At 38.2% G+C, this 19,656-nt stretch overlaps 1 protein-coding gene across 1 annotated transcript in view; it reads left to right on the forward strand.

The window, feature by feature from the left end:
* SLC25A12 (solute carrier family 25 member 12) overlaps nucleotides 1-19,656 on the forward strand; it is a 55,861-nt gene that overhangs the window by 18,420 nt on the left and 17,785 nt on the right. The window contains exons 7-11 of the mRNA XM_070936254.1: nucleotides 654-792; nucleotides 3,217-3,310; nucleotides 5,028-5,112; nucleotides 15,747-15,831; nucleotides 18,412-18,570. Of these exons, the coding sequence (XP_070792355.1) occupies nucleotides 654-792; nucleotides 3,217-3,310; nucleotides 5,028-5,112; nucleotides 15,747-15,831; nucleotides 18,412-18,570 (562 nt within the window). The remainder of the gene's footprint in view (nucleotides 1-653; nucleotides 793-3,216; nucleotides 3,311-5,027; nucleotides 5,113-15,746; nucleotides 15,832-18,411; nucleotides 18,571-19,656) is intronic.

A 19,656-nucleotide genomic window follows, 5' to 3' on the forward strand; every position in this document is an offset into this window, starting at 1 on the left:
TGTATGGCTGGTATGACAACTGTTACGTTAAAATGTCACTAGTTAATGTCAGACCATTGAGTTCAGTGACTTTCTAGATATTTTTTGAAGAACCACTTCCATTTATCAAGCTGATTGGATGGAATGGATGGGTGCTGGACTTTTCTGGGAATACAAAAGTTCCACAGATTTTCCTAACTGGTCTAAATGTTAGTGTCAGGCTCAAAGGATCAGAGCCATAGGTTGAGTTGTAGCTCAGAAAGATTTATTGCTCACAGTTGTACATGAGAATCTGGTCAGCTAAAAGACAGCACTAAATTGGCACTAGAAAAGGGTCAAAGGAATTCAAGGGGGTCTGGACTTGGATCTTTCATGGCCACATTGGCCTGATCATTCCTCTTGGCATTGGGTAGTCTGGGCCGAAGCTACGCTGGCCTCATCTTTCCTCCTCATACTGAGTAGGCCAAGCAGGTTGGCCTGAACTTTCCTCTTCGCACTGGATAGACTGGGCCGAAGCCATGCTGGCCCTATCTTTCCTTTTCAAGGAAAGGAAGACCAGGATGGCCCTGTGGCCAGATCCGACCACATTGCGGACCTTCGGTTTGACACCCCTGTTCTAAATGGATCATAACTATTTTTTCTGTGTGACTTTACTGTGTTTTGCTTTCTCCAAGGCTGCAGGTGGATCTGTCTCGCATCAAGTCAGCTTTTCCTATTTCAATGCTTTTAATGCTCTGTTGAACAACATGGAACTTGTTCGAAAGATATACAGTCTCCTAGCAGGCACTAGAAAAGATGTAGAAGTTACAAAAGGTAAAGGAATCAACCTCATTATTTTTTAGATTACTGATGCTTAATGTTATATAGGAAACAAAGCTGGAGAATCGTATCTTTGACTCTAAACCCCTGAGGGCAGGGATGGTCAGTAAATGGTCCCCCACCTAACCTGTAAGATTCTTGTGGAGTTTTATTGGAAAGTGCATTCTCAACCCTTTTTTTTTTTGGCCTTTTTATGTATTTGGAGAAACTATTTGGTGATGAAATAAAGATAATTAAGTTTCTGTTAATGGAGAAAGTCCTCTGTCTGACATGTCAAAGAGCCAAATCAGAGTTGAACAGGGACTGCACTTGATTTGGGAGCTGTACCCCGAACAATTAGTGGGTCTGGCAGAAACAAGGGCCTGGTGGCTCAGCAGACTGATAGCATTGTGATTAACACCAGCTGTCTGCAATTACTGTAAGTTCAAATCTCACCAGGCTCAAGGTTGACTCAGCCTTCCATCCTTTTTAAGGTAGGTAAATTGAGGACCCAGTTTGTGGGGGCAATAAGCTGACTTTGTATAAATATACAAAAGTATGAAGGCTATTGCTTAACGCGTTGTAAGCCGCCCTGAGTCTCCAGAGAAGGGCGGCATATAAATCAAAATAAAATAAAATAAAATAAAGTCCCATCTCTAAATATTTTAAGTTGTCTGGGACTTTGGGAAGCATTTTGGGATTGTATATAAATTTGAGAGATGATACAGATCTTTTGGGCTTCAGCTAGCTTAATTGAACCCAAATTATATTATATAATTGCCTGCCCTTTGAAACATCATCTGAGATTAGATTGGCTTGGCCCCATCCATACTGGCCTTGAAAACTTAGTTTTTGTGCCTAAGCCTGGGGGCTTGGGTGTGTAGATAGAGCCCATCTCCTGATTGTGTTGATAGTTGTTGAGATGGTGCCTAACTGCTATGTGTTTTTCTTTAATATTATATATTTTGTCTATTTTACTGTAGGGCTCTTAGAATCGTGTGTGTTAGATGGGCAACTGTATCAATCAATCACATAAAATTGTCTGTACAACATGAATCCTCTCCAAGAAGGGCCATTGGGATTTGTCTCGCAAGAACTGGATAATTCCTGTGACATTATTGAGCAGTGTGCCCCCATCTCCCGTAAATTTACTTAGTACAACACATTTCATAGAGTCATCCTGAGAGAAACCAAAAGACAGACCTCTGCATTCTCCACTGTTATTTGTATTGTGATATTTTTTAAAAAATAACTTTGTTTTACAAAAACCAAGAGCAGTATACAGTATGCACAGTTGATGGCCCCCTAAACCCAGCTTTTGCACCTCCAAAGTATCCTTAGAAGCTTCAGAACAATCTATTTTTTGTTTTTTGCAAGACTACCAAATACCAGGCTGAAAATGACTGTACCCCTTCAGTGATGTCATAATGTTGTTGGTCAAATCCTGGACAACTTCCTTTGGAAGTTTTCTTTTTGTAGGGTAGTGTCTGGCTGCTACAAATCTTGGCATTTGAAAAGTTTCCTTCCTTTGTCAAGGGAGATTGTCCTCCTTGAAGGACAATCTCAATGGACTTTTATATGAATAAAATAAAGCCAAATATTGAATAATACTGGTCATACTGCTAGATAGAAAGTTCTGCTTTTGCAGTTTTAGAATGATGTGAAACCTAAATGAATGTGATTGTGTCAGATATTCTGTGAGACTTATATTTAAACTTGTGCTTCCTACTTTTGCCACATGGCACTTACTATACCTGAAGGAGCCAAAGGTGCTTTTTCAAGAGGCAACTGGACTTTCTTGTTTTTCTTTGAAGACGTTTCACTTCTCATCCAAGAAGCTTCTTCAGCTCAGAGCTGAAAAAGCTTCTTGGATGGAAAGTGAAACGTCTTCAAAGAAAAACAAGAAAGTCCAGTTGCCTCTTGAAAAAGCACTTTTGGGACAACCATGACCTGGATGACTGAGAATCTCCATAGATATATACTTGAAGGAGATTACATTATGTAAACCAGAGGTCTCCAACCTTGGCAACTTTAAGACTTGTGGACTTCAACTCCCAGAATTTCTCAGCCAGCTTTGCTTTGCTTTGCTTTGCTGGCTGAGGAATTCTGGGAGTTGAAGTCCACAAGTCTTAAAGTTGCCAAGGTTGGAGATCCTTGATGTAAACCACAGAGTCAGTTCTATTCAGAGTTTCAAGGCTGCCCTTTTGTAAAGGATTCAATGCTTATTTGGTTGATTCATTTTGTGAATTTTGTATTTTGATGTATAAATTTGTATGCCAAATGGTAGAGATCAAGTTTTCCCAATCTGGTAGCCTCTAGATGTGTTTGAAGAACAATACCAAGAATTTCTAAGTAAGAAAGGCGAGGCTGTGCATTAAAAACAATGAATTATGAATAATTGGTTCTTTTTCTTTCTTTTTGAAAATATCTTAAAAACAGAGGAATTCTCTCAGTCTGCCATCAAATTTGGACAAGTTACACCTTTGGAAATCGATATTCTCTACCAGCTGTCTGACTTGTATAATGCTACTGGGTAATCTTGAACTTTAAAAAAAAAGAAAATAAAATGGTGGTGTAGAATGATGAAATGTTGAGAAGACAAGATGTACATGTAATTTGGCAAGAGAACCAGAATACACAAGAACATATCTAGTTTCCTACTAGATCTGATGTCTGATTAAAAGATCTGATTAAAAATTAGAGATCTGATGTCCCACGATATTCCTCACTATACTTTCCCCTAACTTTATACCCTTTAGATCAGGGGTATCAAACTCTCAGCCCATGGGGTGCTTAGATCTTGCCCACCAGGCCACCCTGGAAACAGCGAAAGACCGGGCCATGGTGCTTCTGCCAGTGAAAATGGAGCTCGGGAGGGATGCAGCCCTCATGAGCTCTGTTTTCACTGGCAGAGGGTTGCAGGAGGCCGTTGCAGCCAAGAACGGAGCTCGGGAGCCCATTTTCACTGGCAGAGCACTTGGGCCACCACAGGAGCCTCCGACATCTATGATGTCGAGCTGGTCACTCCCACTCTGGGCCCCCAAGGTCAAACACAACCCTGATGTGGCCCTCAATGAAATTGAGTTTGACACCCCTGCTTTAGATTGTTTATGCTACACAATTGGCCAAAGACCTTACCGGTTGGGAATTATGGAAAAAATATAGGAATCAGGTTGAGCATAATCATCATCTTCTATATTATCCTTGATATCACAAAATGGAGAAACTGAATTTTGCACCATCTTGTAAGATTTTGTGGGAGGTTGCTGAGTTTTGAGAGATTTTGAGGGTTTCTGTGGGCATGTCAACAAGTAGGGGATACTTCAACGTACGCTTCCATTGTTCTGAGCCAGCCTTAGCAGAAGCAAGAAACAGATTCCTTGTCACGAAAAACCCCTCTTTATTTACCTCTTGTGAATTAATTGCATTCACCCACTGAAAAGTCCAGGCAATAGTCCTTCAAGGAGTTAACTGCAGTTACAGATCTTATTAGTTCCTTGTGGCTGTGAGCTCCCAGCCAAAAGGATACAAATTAAGTTCTGGCAAGCAGTCTTTGTAGCACGAAACACAATGAGCAAAATCTTCAGAAATACAAACTGTTGTGCCCTATGACAACCACTCCCCTTTCCTTATATTTTTTCCCCAGCCAGGGAGGGGCCATTCAGCATCCACATGTGCCTTGCTTCCCGAGTCGACTCCTTGTCCTCCGTTGTTCACCTCTCCTAACTGCTCTGCGCATACGTGCATCTGGAACAGGCCCCAGCTGTTCTTCCTCCTCACTCATATCAGCCTCCAAAGGCAGCTGCCTCTCCCGTGTCTGAGAAATGTCGGACGGCCCTGGCTCTATCTCTGTGTCCGATGCAGAACATCCATCGGAGCCTTCCCCAGACTCCAGAACTGGCCCAAGTTCCTCCCCTAACCCCCTCATTGTCTGAGTCTGCTGCCAGCTCTGGCGGGCCACAATGTCCATGTTTTGGTATATAGCCATGGCAGATTAGTTATTGAGAGACAGCTTTAGTCTGATTGGAATTACAGTTTTTTAGTTATGAATTACAGGCGATGAATGCATATCTTAATATTGCTGTCATATAAGAGGCTCTCTATACATTACAAGAAAGACAGATAGACTAAGAGGAACACTCTTATATATTATTGAAGTAATGGTTTTCTGGGTGCTGGAATGAATACATTGTACCTTTTATTTACAATTCTCTTTAATGGTGATCTGTTTTCCCTGCACTTGTATGTAGACGCTTGACACTGACAGATATTGAGAGAATTGCACCCTTGGCTGAAGGAGCCCTACCTTACAACCTGGCGGAACTGCAGAGACAGGTAGGTGCTTTCAGGGAAAGGCTAAGTCTACCAATTCCAGTAAATGGTTGGGCATTAAAACTCCTGAGATTAAGTTAAATACCTCCCCATTTAAAGGTTTACATGACATTTTTATTGACGTTTGTTGAAAAAATGCACAATCCACTGATTTTTTTTAAAAAAATGCCTCTGCTGAACTACTAAAATGTTTTTCATAGTGCTCCAAATAATAATAATAATAATAATAATTAATAATATTAATTAATAATTAATAATAAGGGGTTGACAGAAGTGGTGAATGGTGTAAGCAAAACTGATCCATTCTTTTAAGGAGCTCTCCAAACAATTCTTCTACCAGTCTTAATATTTTTTTAAGACCTTGGAGGTGTGGTAGCTGCCTTACAAGGGGATGTAGACAACTCTCTGATGATGGGAGTGCCTCTAAGCCTCCAACCCAAATTTTCAAGGAAGTTGCTCTTTATCATAAAAATAAGCACTTGTGTTTCTGCCTGACCCCTGACAATTGTGCATGCAAAAGCTTGTGTTTTTATATTTCTTAAAACCAATAATTCCTAATAACAGAAATACCTCTGAGATGATCATTTAAAAGGAATAAATCTCAGCACTCACAGCATATAATCAAACTGCCAGAGTGTGATTTGTTCTGGAAGAAAACACAGGCTAGTAGAATTATTTTTATGAATCTGTGTTATGCCAGTTCCTCTGTTTGCAAATGACTGCATTATCTATTTGTGTTAAAACTCATTTTCAAAATTAACTTGCCTCTAATATTTCAGTATATTTCTGTTGTTGGCCAATAATGCCACTCAGTTATTATACTTTAACAATCAACATATGAAAGATTTGTTCAACTAATTATCATGGAAATTGACCAGGACAATTTACCTAGACTGTCTTTCTGAATTTTACTTAGGTTTGCTTGCTAGCTTTTTTTTTTATTTAAAAAAACGTGTTGCCATAGCAATGCTACACGTTTATTATTTAAACTTTGATTGTGGGAAAACACTGCTTAAATTGGTTGCATTAAAATGAATAGAAATGTATGTTCTGTGTTCTGCTTGTCATTTTGAGATGAAAAACTATATAAAAATAAATTGGGTGTCTGTATTAGTTTACTGAATTCAGTAAAAGATTCAGCATTGCTTGGCTCTGAATCAGGATGATTTAATGTAAATGCTACTAATGGACAGATCGTACTGGGATTTATTTTGATTATGTTTGTTTTATTCACCTCTTTTAATTTCTCTAAGCATAGTGCATGTTGTGAAGTTGCACACTCATTTTTGATACTTGCACGGGTACTTTTTAAAACAATATTAAATGGAAATTTGTAAATCCAGCTCGCCAATTCCTCCTGTAAAAATGATAAAATGTCATGATTCCTGATAATGAAACAATGTGTAATTTCCACTAAAGCCTTTAAAATAACTACATAAGGTCATTGTCGTAAGAGACCACTGCCATATTACTTTTCCTCCATATCATCACAATGTAAAGGTATGCTGCTAAGAAGCAGTTTTTATTAGTAAATAGGTTCATACTTGTAATATCAGGAAAATATTTTTTGTTTTAAATATGAAAGATGAAAAGATAAACAGGGAGGAGATGAAAAACTAGTTTCAAAGCAAATTTATAAGATTTCAAAATGCTGTAAATCCCAGTATTGTAGAAAGCTTCATACATCACTGTAAATCCTATTCACAACTGAGGCATTCAGAGGAGTGAAAATATGTGGGGCAGCTGATCAATATGACTATTCTCATTTAAGCTTTCCACCCATCCAGTTTTACACTAGCATTGACTATCTATACTTTTTGAGGTTTGTTCTTCTGCTCTGGGTCTTTCTGCCTAAACAAATTGTCTCTGCTAAGCCACAAAGGACATTGAGGGAAATAATATGGGTTGATAACTAAAAGCAGGCAATATGTCTGGATGCCTTGTGAAATTATTACATTGAACCATGTGCTTTCCCCATTAACAGGTCACTCTGGAAGCAGCCACTAGATAGATTTGTGAGTCAGGAAAGGACTAACATCATCTATGTTGTCTGCAGGAAGAATACCTAATGCGAGAAAGTAGAGGTTACAATTAATGCTTCCAATGAATGAGTAGGTAAAATGCAGTCTTTTGCCATTTACGCAAAATTAACACATTTGAGAACACGAGAAACGAGAAAAAGAAGTGATCCGTTTTCATTGATTTTTATAGAATTCGTTTGATACAAATGCTGTTTGGACCAAACATTTAGTGAAGAGAGAATTATTTTGTGATTGTCAGATGTAAATGCCTTATTCTATAATGTGTAAATAATATATGAACGGGGTATCAGGGGTTAACTTATTCTTCAATTCTTAATGTATTCATGATTCACCACTCCCACATCTAGCTCCACCCATTGTATATATAAGGAGCTGTTTGTCCCCATTTCCTTGCTTCTACCTATGAATATTCAGCGAATATAGAATGCCTATTGTAAATAAAAGGAGATATATTTAAACCTTTAACTCTTACTAAATTTATTGAGTCTGATCCTGAAAAATATTGCAACAAGCTGGTAGCAGAGGATGGTTAATTGACTCAATAAAAATTAAAAATGTCTAAGAAAGATAGGCCCAACACCAGGGCATACAGCAAAGAAATAGAAACAGAACAAGAAATAATCAACGAATCCACAAATGCGATTTCGAGAGAATCTGAAGAATACACCACTGAAGACGAAGAAATAATAGATGAAAATGATGATGAGGAGGAAATCGAAATAAAGAATAACGAACTCAGGTCAGAAATATTAAAAATATTGAAAAGCCAGAAGAATGATGAAAGTCTCATCGCGGACCTCCAAGATATGCTGAAGAACAGCGGAGCAGCGAGAGAGAAGCACATCACTAATGAAAAATCAAAAGACACCAAAATAGTGAGTGATATGACTACAGAAAATATTGTTGTGAAAAAGAAAACCGGTGATCCCGCGCGAAATTTTGAATGGCAGCCATCTTGGTTTCAACAGACCTCCAGGGTGAGCGAAGCAGAGCCAATCAGAAAGCTCAATTCAAAATTTCTGGCGCGAAAAACATCAGACAACGAAAATGAAAAAGAAGACTCTAACACCTCTGAAGAATCGGAATCGGAAAGTGAAGAGGATTCAACAAACAATCAAATAAAATCAGCAATGAAAACGCTTTTTGCTGCCTTTGGACCAAAACTAAAAATAACAAAAAAACTGACGAAGAAGCGAGCGGTCAAGCCAATGCCTCAAGACCTGCCCGCTCCCATTCTGACTACGAGAGCGACGACGCCCGAACCCAGAGAGCCCTGCCGATACCGCCCCACGCCACAGACCGAAGCAAGCACCAATGCCGTCAGAAGAAGAGGAGGAGCAGCCGCCATCGTCAAGACTCCCAAAGTCGAGCCAGAGACCAGTTCGTCTGAGGAGGAGCAGAACGAGCGAGCCGCGACGAGGAGAACCTCTCACGACGACTCCGTGGAAGAAATGAACAACGCGCATGCGCAAGACTACGCAGACGGTCCGGGAAGACATGAACTGGCGAGGAGACCGTGCAGGCTCGTTGCGAGCATCCCCACGCCGTTTTGTAACTTTCTGCATTTGCGAGACCACGGACTACCTCAGGTTGTAAGTAATGGACCTAATAATGTCGGAAATTTACCCAGTGACTTCCCAAAGCTAAGGGTAGATGGCATTAATTTGCAAGAATGGTATCAGCAGCTCCAGGTTGTCTTTATGAAGGAAAACTTACTGTTTTTTATCACTAGTCCCCCAAAAAGACCTTGGACTCTAAAAATAGACTGCTTACACCATAGAGCATTTTTCTTATTAATATCTAGCGTGTCTCCTGCAATGTACCATAGCATTAAGCAAAATATGACTGTGTCAGAAATTATTCAATGCATGTTCAATTTGTTTTACAGTGACAGTGTAGCTACCACCACAAGGATGTCTAAAGATTTCTTTTCATCTAGGATAAAACCAGGGGTTTCCATAAGTGAGCATTTAATATCTTTAAACAAAATAAGAGCTGAGCTGCATTTAAGGGGGGAGGTGATTTCAGATCAAACAATGAAAAGTGTTATTATCAACTCACTTGATTCATCATGGGACAATTATATGTCACATTTAGACACAATCAATCTAGGATACTTATCCATAGAAAGTCTATCCAATAAATTAATAGCAGAAGACAATTCAAGAAGGAATCGTTCTAACAATCACATAGAACACAAAACATATAGGAAAGTAGCTTTCCAAGAAAAATATAATGAAACATTTAAATGTCATAACTGTGGATCCAGGGAACACAATAGAAGGGATTGCCCCAAAATTTCAAAAGAAAGACATAGGTCAGAATATAGAAACAAATACAATTATAGACAGTCTTCCATGGATAGACATAGATACAGAAGCCCACCAAATTACAAAGACAATAGAGGGGGCAGAGATAATTCAAAGGATAGAAAATCTGGTTCATTGAATGGATTAAATAAACAAGACAACACTAACACACAGCAGAATGAAAATAGTAATTGGCTTATTGATTCTGGAGCAACTAATCACACCACTAATAACAAAGATATATTGTCTTCATTTGTAGAAGATAAATTTGTAATAAAGGTAGCTAACCAAGAAAAGGTTCAAGTATTAGGCAGAGGGAATGTAATACTGCCAGGTCTAGGAAAAATAGAGGGGGTATTGCTAATACCTGAAATACCTCATAACATACTAAGTGCCATAAAACTAAGTAGAGATTCTGATATTAACATAGTTTTTTCTAAAGGAAAGGCGACTTTAGAGAAAAATAAAATAGATATAGGCACTGTAATAATTAAAGGAGGCCTACCTTATCTGATAACAAAGGAAAAATGGTTACACAACATTGATTCAAATATAGAAGATTGTATTGAAATAGATGATGAAAACATTAGCAACAGTGACAATGATGAATGTAAAATATCTCATGATCACAAAGATGTACACAATGAAAAAAAACCAAAAATAGGTAAGCCAATTCATGATGAGTGTGCTCACATCTTACATAGGAAGTTAGGACATGCCAGTTTTCCTGTAGTACAAAAAATGACTGAACACGCAGAAGGTGTCAAAATAAAAAATTGTGAAAACTATTTGGAATGCTCAGTATGTAAATCTACAAAACTAAAGACTAGCCCCAGACCAAGAAAATCCACCAGATCAACCAACCAAATTTTTGATTTAGTACACATGGACTTAGTTGGTCCACTAACTCCATCAATCACTTACAGAAAACGTTACTTCTTAACAATAGTAGACGATTATAGCCGTTATGGATTTGTCTATACATTAAAACACAAAGACGAAACCTTCCAAAAATTTAAAGAATTTTATAAACGCATAGAAACACAACACAATATCAGAATAAAACAAATTATGACAGATAGGGGATGTGAATTCATGTCTAAAGAATTCTCCCAATGGTTAAAGGACAGAGGAATGTTACATTACACGTCTAGTCCATTTTCTGCGTTCCAGAACGGGATTGTAGAGAGAAAGAACTCAACATTACAAACCATGATTAGATGCACATTGGAAGATGCTGGCTTAAGCAAACAATTCTGGTCAGAAGCCCTACATTATTCCAATTACACACAGAATAGAACCTGGTCCAGCATAGTAAATAAAACACCATATGAAGTAATGTATAATAGAAAACCAAAATTGGCACACATGCACATATTTGGGGTCACTGCAGACGTACACATACCTAAGCAACTGAGAAGAAAGGGAGAAAACGTGTCCAGAAGACTCAGATTTATGGGATACGAGACAGGTACTAAAGGGTACAGATTCATTGATAGTAATAACAAATTTATAGTCTCCAGAACAGCTGTATTCCATGAACAGGCCAACTGGTCTAAAATACATCTTAATGAAATATTTCCAAGTGACAACAAAGATACAAAATCTCAAGAGAAAGGGACCATAGAAAAGCAAAACATCAACAAATATAAAAACAAAACCAAAACATGGACAAATAGCCAACACAAAATAAAGACAGACACACTAACTAAAAAGGAAGCAAGATATTTGCATGATAACAATAGTAAACCTGAAAAAACAATTAGAAACACCAGAAATCAGATGCCAAATAAATATAAAGACTATGTAATGCATATGGATGATGAACCAAAGACACCTAATACATATGAGGAAGTGTTAAAACTCCCTCGTGAAGAAAAAGAAAAATGGGAATTAGCAATGAAAAAGGAAATGGAAAGCTTACAAGGACTAAATGTATTTACACCTGCAATCGCACCAAAGGATAAAACAATTATTGGTACCAGGTGGATATATAAAATTAAGAACTTAGAGGGAGGCAATACCCTATACAAAGCTAGACTAGTTGCACAAGGTTATGCACAGAAATATCCGGAGGATTACACTGACACGTATTCCCCCACAGTAAGAACCGAGAGTGTCAAAACAGCTCTAGTGGTAGCATCAGCACTTAATCTCGATGTATTCCAATATGACATACAGACAGCGTACCTACACGCAAAACTAGATAAGGAAATATATGTAAGAGCACCCCACAGTCAATACACAAACAGAAATGAGACTTGGTTGTTAAACAAGAGTTTATACGGGTTAAAACAATCTGGTAAACGATGGTATGATTGCTTAGTAAAAGTACTTAAAACCATGGACTTCAATGCCACCACTGCTGATAACTGTTTTTTCGTTAAAAAGGGTGATGATTACATAGAATTTGTATTAATCTATGTGGATGACATTTTATACATAGGAAAACATAAAGAGAGAAGAGAAACTTTTGTAACCAAGCTAAATGAACATTTCTCATTGAAATCTCTAGGCAAAGTGAACAAATATCTTGGTGTTCAAATTAACAAAACAAAAAGAGGTTTCAAACTTACTCAAAGAGATAAGATCATAGAGCTCTTAGATAAATGCAATCTAAGTAATGCCAAACCTTGTGATACTCCTATGCAGACTGACTTTCTAAGAAATACTGATGAATCATCCCCTGAATTCAAAGATAACACATTTTATAGATCAGTCATAGGTTCACTTCTTTATATATCTAATTGGACAAGACCAGATATCGCTTTACCCCTCAATTTATTATCCAGACATGTCAGCAAGCCAACAATGTACCACTGGGAAGCTGTTAAAAGAATATTAAGATATCTGAAAAGTACACTAGACTTTTGTTTAATGTTGGAACCTAACGATAATAAAGAACCAAAGCTTACATGTTATGCGGATGCAGACTGGGCTGGAGACACCTCGTGTAGAAAAAGTACATCTGGTTATATATTCCTCTTAAATGACTGTCCAGTTTACTGGTACACTGGTAAACAAGAATTAGTGGCCACTTCAACGACAGAAGCAGAATATGTTTGTTTATCTAAAGCTGCAAATAACCTTGTATGGTTTAATGATTTGATTTCAGATGTTTGGAAAAAACCTGCTTTGCCTTTTGTTATGCATGAAGATAATAAAGCAGCTATTGAAATATCCAGATCAGACGCCATTGGACAAAGGTCCAGACACATAGATATAAAATTTAAACATGTGAGACAATTATCTCAGGATGGATTTATTAAAGCAGTGCATTGTGAAACTTCAGAACAATTAGCTGACATATTGACAAAACCTTTACCTGCTAAGCAGCATAAATACTTAACTTCTAAATTGTATGTTTTGTACTGTCCTGAATCTGAATGTAATTGGTGTTGTGTAACGAATCGGCATTTAGAGGGGGATTTGTCAGATGTAAATGCCTTATTCTATAATGTGTAAATAATATATGAACGGGGTATCAGGGGTTAACTTATTCTTCAATTCTTAATGTATTCATGATTCACCACTCCCACATCTAGCTCCACCCATTGTATATATAAGGAGCTGTTTGTCCCCATTTCCTTGCTTCTACCTATGAATATTCAGCGAATATAGAATGCCTATTGTAAATAAAAGGAGATATATTTAAACCTTTAACTCTTACTAAATTTATTGAGTCTGATCCTGAAAAATATTGCAACAGTGATTTAGTTCTGCTTTGTGGAGTGACATACGTCTGGAAAACATAGCTTTAGTTCATGGCTTAGCCATGTACTGTCCTTATTTTATGGCCTTCTCCTCTGAGAGACATGTGCTTACAAAGCACCCTTTCTGAGTTCTTTGCTACGTTGCTATTGGATTTGATCTTAAATTTCTTCTGGTTGAAAAAAACCAGATAAGGAAAGTTAGATATTCGTTTTCTTCTTCGCTGAAAGGAGTTGCATTGGATTTGAACAACACAGTCACCTAAAAGCAAGTGATGGACAGAGGATTTATAGTCATGTTAACTAAAGGAGGCAGAGCCCCCAAGTCTAATCATGACAGAATTGCAGTAGACAGTAGAGACGTAATTCAGAGTGGCCTATGGTTATAGAGTGACTTGTTAGAAATTGCAGTCTCAGGTTGAGATAGAATGAACCCCAGCATATTTGTGCTGTATCAATAAAGGAGTTCATTTGTAGCCGAGGGTTGAAATGAGAGGCCCTTGGTGCTCTCTCAGCTTGGTTGTTTGTGATTAGCACTGATGATATCACCTAGTTGGGTAATAAAACGTCTGTAAGAAAACAATCAAGCTCAGAGAGCCTCAAGGATCCCTCATTTCTGCTGTGTTCTGCCTTTTCAGGAAAGACCGTGGCTTTATCTCAGTGTCATAGAACTGTTGACTGCTTCTTGGATAGGCTCAGGCTGCAATGCAAAGGGGAGCAGGCCTTATGAGGGACCCCTGTTCTCTGTTGAGGGGCTTTTGGACAAAGAAATAGGGAGCAGGATGCAGCCCGAACTTGCTTATCCGTGATGAATTCTCCACTTTTATTAACCTACTCTTTCTGATTGTTTTGCATGCAAAACAAGAATAGAAGCTGGTCTTTCTATCACACTGGCTGCTGATATGATCACTGGAAAAATGTCTTTGTTTTGCTGGTTAATATCCATGTGCGGGAGCTTTGCGGAGAGATGCTTGTCACAGTCATTTTCTGTTTATAAATATTCATGCTCTGAAAGCCATAGCGTTAATTTTATTAATTTGCATCTTCTATCTGAATGCAGGCAATCCATGGGATGTAGTAAGCATCTTCATAAATAGGTTGTAAGTTATATTTGCATCAGAAGAAAAAAAGAGTATCTGTGTTGTTATAGCTTTTTTATTGCCTATGTAGTAGCCTTAGGAATAGAGGCTGCACTTAGAACAAGGGTGAGATGGAGAAAGGGGAAATCAGAAAAAAATAATAATAATCTCACATTTAGGATTTCTTCTTCCTTTCCACTGTTGTAAAGATTGTTAGTTCCCAGCCATATGGCATATTATTTTTTGTTCTCTGTTACTGCGTTTCTATCATGCCTTATTTTCCAAACCAGTGCTTCTCAAACTTGGTGACTTTAAAATAGGTAGCCTTCAACTCTCAGAATTCTCCAGCCAGCATGAAGTCCACCTATTTTCAAGATACCAAGGTTGAGAAAAACAGCTCTTCATGATGGCCCTTCTTAATTTTATTCCCAGAATCTTGTGAGAGTTGATTGGGCTAAGGAAGGGTGACTTTGGACCAGGAAATTTCCATAGCTGAAGATGAATTTGAACTTGGATCTCACTGCTCGAAGTCTAGCCTCTTAACCCACTCCATTACATTGATTCTTGATTTCTCAGTGTTCTTCATATGTTCATTGTAATTTAAGGAGTTTATAGATTACAGTACTTCTTTTCTGGCATATTGGCACAAGTATACGCTGTTGCTTCACATTTGCTTTGAATCCAGATGATTGCTTCTTCCTGCATGAAAGAATGGCCCCTCCAGCGAGGCAAATGGTGCTACCTTCCTTGCAGTGGAGTGGCTGCTGGGTGTAGGAATTGTACACAAGTATCATAGCATATAGAGGTCTTGGGATGAAAACTTTGCTACTGATAGTATCACGTGAATTTTTTTTTTTTTTTGGAATGCCAAGGGTTTAACTCAGCTTGAATGTGAAGGGATGTGAGGTATCCAGAACCTATGTTCACACTTTCCTTGTTTATAAGGCAAGATTAAAAAAATAAACTCTTGTCAACTGTTAAACTGTTGACACTTCCTCCCACCCCAAAAACAGATGACTAGGATTATCACAGGAAAAGGGAACAAATCTGTTTGGAAGGATTTTTATTTGTTGTTTTCATCATATATATTTAAAAGGGTCTTCTTTTGGAGCAAATTTGATTTAACATTGGTCAGAATATTGTCTATAGCATGTATTTCATTTTTCTTTTACAAAATAGAGCAAACATTAGAGCAAGCCCCAGTATTTTAACTATGTGCCTGTTTCTTAGTCCCAGTCAGGATTATTATCTTTGAAAGATACTATTTTTGCTATGAAAAAATAAAGCTGTGATTCAATACTGTATCTTGAAAGAAAGGCAATTATTTCAGTGGATTAAAAAAAATTACCATCACTCAGGCCACAACTGCTTTTAGCCCTGAATTAGTTTTTGACCAATTTCATATATGACTCTTACTTACCTTTGCCTTCTCCTTTCCCCCCACTCCTTCCTTCTTTGCTCTCTCTGTTTCTGTCCTATTCTTTTCTTCACACACAGCGATCTTATGGTGATCGGGGCAGGCCTATCTGGCTCCAGGTAGCTGAGTCGGCTTACAGGTTCACTTTGGGCTCAGTTGCTGGAGGTAAGTAACATGTGACTGTGAATGTTTCAAGATGTTGTAATATGGCTAGTGTAGTTGTAGATCTGCTGAGATAGAGTTGGTTGCTCCCCCAGATTGGTAAAGCTATAAAATGCAATAGCATTTAGACTTATATACCGCTTCACAGTGCTTTACAGCCCTCTCTAAGGGGTTTACAGAGTCAGCATATTGCCCCCAACAATCTGAGTCCTCATTTTAATGACCTCTGAAGGATGGAAGCTGAGTCAACCATGAGCCGGTCAGGATCGAACTCTAGGATATGGAATGCAGAGTTTGCCTTGCAATACTGCATTCCAACCAGTGCGCCACCAGGGCTCTAAAGAGAAGTCTGAATTGTTCTTTCTTTTGTTTTCTTTCTTTCTTTTTTAATATATGAAGACTGTGGCTTCTGTCTGTTTTTGAAGCCAAAGTTGTGGAATTACGTAAGGAATCTTCTCAGGTGTAGTTTCAGAGTCATTTTTAAATTAAATCTTGGTAGAACTGCTATTCAATTTTCAAAAGGGAAAACTTGACATTTCATCTCTTAATGTAAATAACTAATTGTGATAGTTTCCATTAGTTATTAGCTTGCTTCCCAAAAGGACACCATAAAGTACACTCATGTCTGCAAAGCACTGTCACCCTCGAGAGTTTTGTTCTGCAGGTTTTTAAAACATAGGATGAACAATTGGAGATTTCGTCTAATTTTTCAAACAACTGGAAGATTGAAGAAGATCCCACCTCCTGCCTTGGCCATCCTGTCACTCCCCTCCCCATCTTTTAATTATAATTTGTATTGTTATTGTTATTAAAAATATTGATTTTTATGATTTTATCACTTTTATATATAAGTGATCCAGAGTTGCCTTGCAGCGAGATGGACAGCAAACAAAACAAACAAACAAATAAATAAACTTTCCATATGGTTGTTGCCTTGCTGTGTTTGTTGTTACAGCAAGGGCTGGGGAGAAATGGTCACTTAATTTGAAAATTAATTTGAGAACTAATTAATTAATTAATTAATTACTCTGATGGCTCCTCCAGATTTAATGCTGCAGAGGAAGTAAATTGACACAGCTAAGAAGAAATGTGGAAGCCTGACGACATACTGGGAATTTAGTGGCATCTTTTCAATCCCCATTATAGGTACAAAAGCCACACATGGAGGCCCCAAATCTTCAAAGAGAATGATTAATTGATTAATTGATTCATTCATTGATTCATTCATTCATTCATTCATTCATTCATTCATTCATTCATTCATTCATTCAACTTATATGCCACCCATCTCACTATCTGAAGTGATTCTGAGTGACTTACAGAGTCATAAAAATCATAAATATAAAAGTATTAAAATTAACAAAACAAATGAAAATTAAACATCAAAAACATGAATAGGGCTTTTATCTATCACTCCACCAATCTTCTCCAGCAAAAACCATCCCCAGTGCGGTCCTAAGCCAATTTGGAAGCCAGGTTTTAAGGCCTCTCCTGAAGGCCAAAAGGCTGATTGTGGATCAACACCTCAAGTGAAAAGACGTTCCAGATTTGGGATACTTGTTCAAAAAGTACAAATGCAACCACCTCTTAAACTTTTCTTTCTGTTCAATCATATCCGATTCTCAGTGAATGCCTGCAGTTTTGTTGGCAAGTTTTTTCTTCAGAAGTGGTTTGCCATCAACTCATTGAGAGACAGTGACTGGCCCAAGGTCAGCCAGTTGGCTTTGTGCCTAAGGTGGGAGTAGAACTGATGGTGTCCTGGTTTCTAGATTGATGTCTATGCCAAACCAACTCTAATTTGTTAGAAAATGAGAAACGTGGTCAAGTACTTGATTTTCTTCAGGAAGTAAAGCCAGAGTTTTCATCTGCTCTTCCCTCCCACTTTTTCCTTTTATATTTGTGTTAGTAAGAGCAAACAACCAAAACACATTAAGGGTAGCACAATAAATGAATGTATACATTACAGTGATTAAAAAAAAAAAACTAAGGGGAAAAACAGATATAGAAATAGAAGGAAGAAAAAGGGGATCTATATAATGTTAATATCAAATGACCTCCATCTGACCTGATAATTTTTCTCCAAAATAAAAGTGTCTCCATATAAAATTAGAAGATAGAAGCAAGGTCTTTTCTTTGCCATGCCACAGGTTTAAGGAACATGCTACAGGTTTAATTTGGTCTGAGATATGGCACCTGAACCTCATTTTAATGACAGATCTCAGCAGCAATATGAAATAGAAAACTTGAATATTTACCCTTAATCTAAACTGTTTAGGATTATAATTCAGAAGTAGATTTCAGAAACAGCCATTTCACTTTCTATTCTCCTAAACATTCCCTGTTTTTCCCCCCGTGGATTTTCTTCTTGGTTCAGAAGAACCTCCCATAGCCTGATGCTCTCCAGAGATGTTTGGGGTGTTGGGATTTGTAGTATTAAAGAACTGGACACTAGGTGGAGAAAGGCTGACATAATTACAGTCACCCAAGGTCATAGGTGAATATCAGCTAGGACCTATTTTTGTCGGTGTGCACAATGAAAATCAGAGTATCAAGTTGATGTCCTATTTTGGTTGTTCTTCTCAGCTGTGGGAGCTACCGCTGTGTATCCTATTGACTTGGTAAAGACTCGCATGCAGAACCAGCGCACCACTGGCTCGGTGGTAGGAGAGCTGATGTACAAAAACAGTTTCGATTGTTTTAAGAAGGTTTTGCGCTACGAGGGCTTTTTTGGCCTTTACAGAGGTAAGGGAGCAATGGGTGTGTTTCAAATTTGTTTGCAGGGGATTTGAAAGGGCATTGTGGGTGGCCCTGATCTTGTGTACTCTGAATTGAGAAGTCTCCTAAAATGAGGAGAGCTCCCATTGGGTTGGGAGGTAGCTCAGCATCTAGATATTGGTTCTTGTTCTGAAGTCAGAAGATGAAGCTGTAGTTGGAATGGAGCAATTACATGCCACTTATTTTAATGGGATTAAAGATTGCAAAACACTGAGCTGCTGTATCTGTCAGCTTTGGAAACCATATTAGGCCAGAAGCTTCCAAGCTGCTACCTTCTCATGTGTGGGAAAATAGGAGGGGGAATTTAACTGAGGGTTTGTATTTAGACAAAATAGCATTCTTCCCATCGGTCAAGGTCAGGACGAACCTGCATCTGGAGAAGGAGTGGTTGGAGTGCTGTCTCGTGATGGGAAGGATGGTGATTGGAGCATGTGATCGACAGATGAGTGAGGGGATGGTTTTGAGGGTTTTTGATTTACTGAGGGAAAACCCGGAACTCTCAGATTCGGGTTTTCCCAAGATGTGCCAGTATACCTACTCTAATAAATGGAATTTTGAGAAAATGCTTGCCTCAGAGGTTTTAATTGGAGCAGAGGTTTTTCTGGAACGCTGACAGTATCATTAGGATACATCCTCATCACCAAACAACTATAGAAACTGATTTTTCCCCCTGGTGTTCTCTATTTGTAAACAGTTCCTTTTTTGTAAAGTGCACATTGCAGAATGTTAGTCTGTGGTAGCCAAAAAATTGAATGGAATCTGGTTCCACCTTTTTAGACTAGCACATTTTATTAAAAGGCAGTTTTTTGGTGTGAACTACAGTTCACTTCATCAGATGCCCTCTCAAATGATGACATAACCTCATGAAAACCTTTTAATACATTGTATTGGTCTGAAAAGGTACTGTAGCAAACATGCAGAGTCTCTAAAACCTAATAGGTTTTCCTCCTGGAAAATGCTTCCTGTCTCTTCTTTTTTATACATTGTCACAGTATCTGCAAAACCTTGGGTGGCTCAGAGGACCAATCTCCTTAGTAGTAGAAGAGGCTGGGG

The sequence above is a fragment of the Pituophis catenifer genome, unplaced genomic scaffold (assembly GCF_029215685.1).
Source record: "Pituophis catenifer annectens isolate HBS135680 unplaced genomic scaffold, rPitCat1.0.hap2 SCAF_1, whole genome shotgun sequence".
Classification (NCBI taxonomy): domain Eukaryota; kingdom Metazoa; phylum Chordata; class Lepidosauria; order Squamata; family Colubridae; genus Pituophis; species Pituophis catenifer.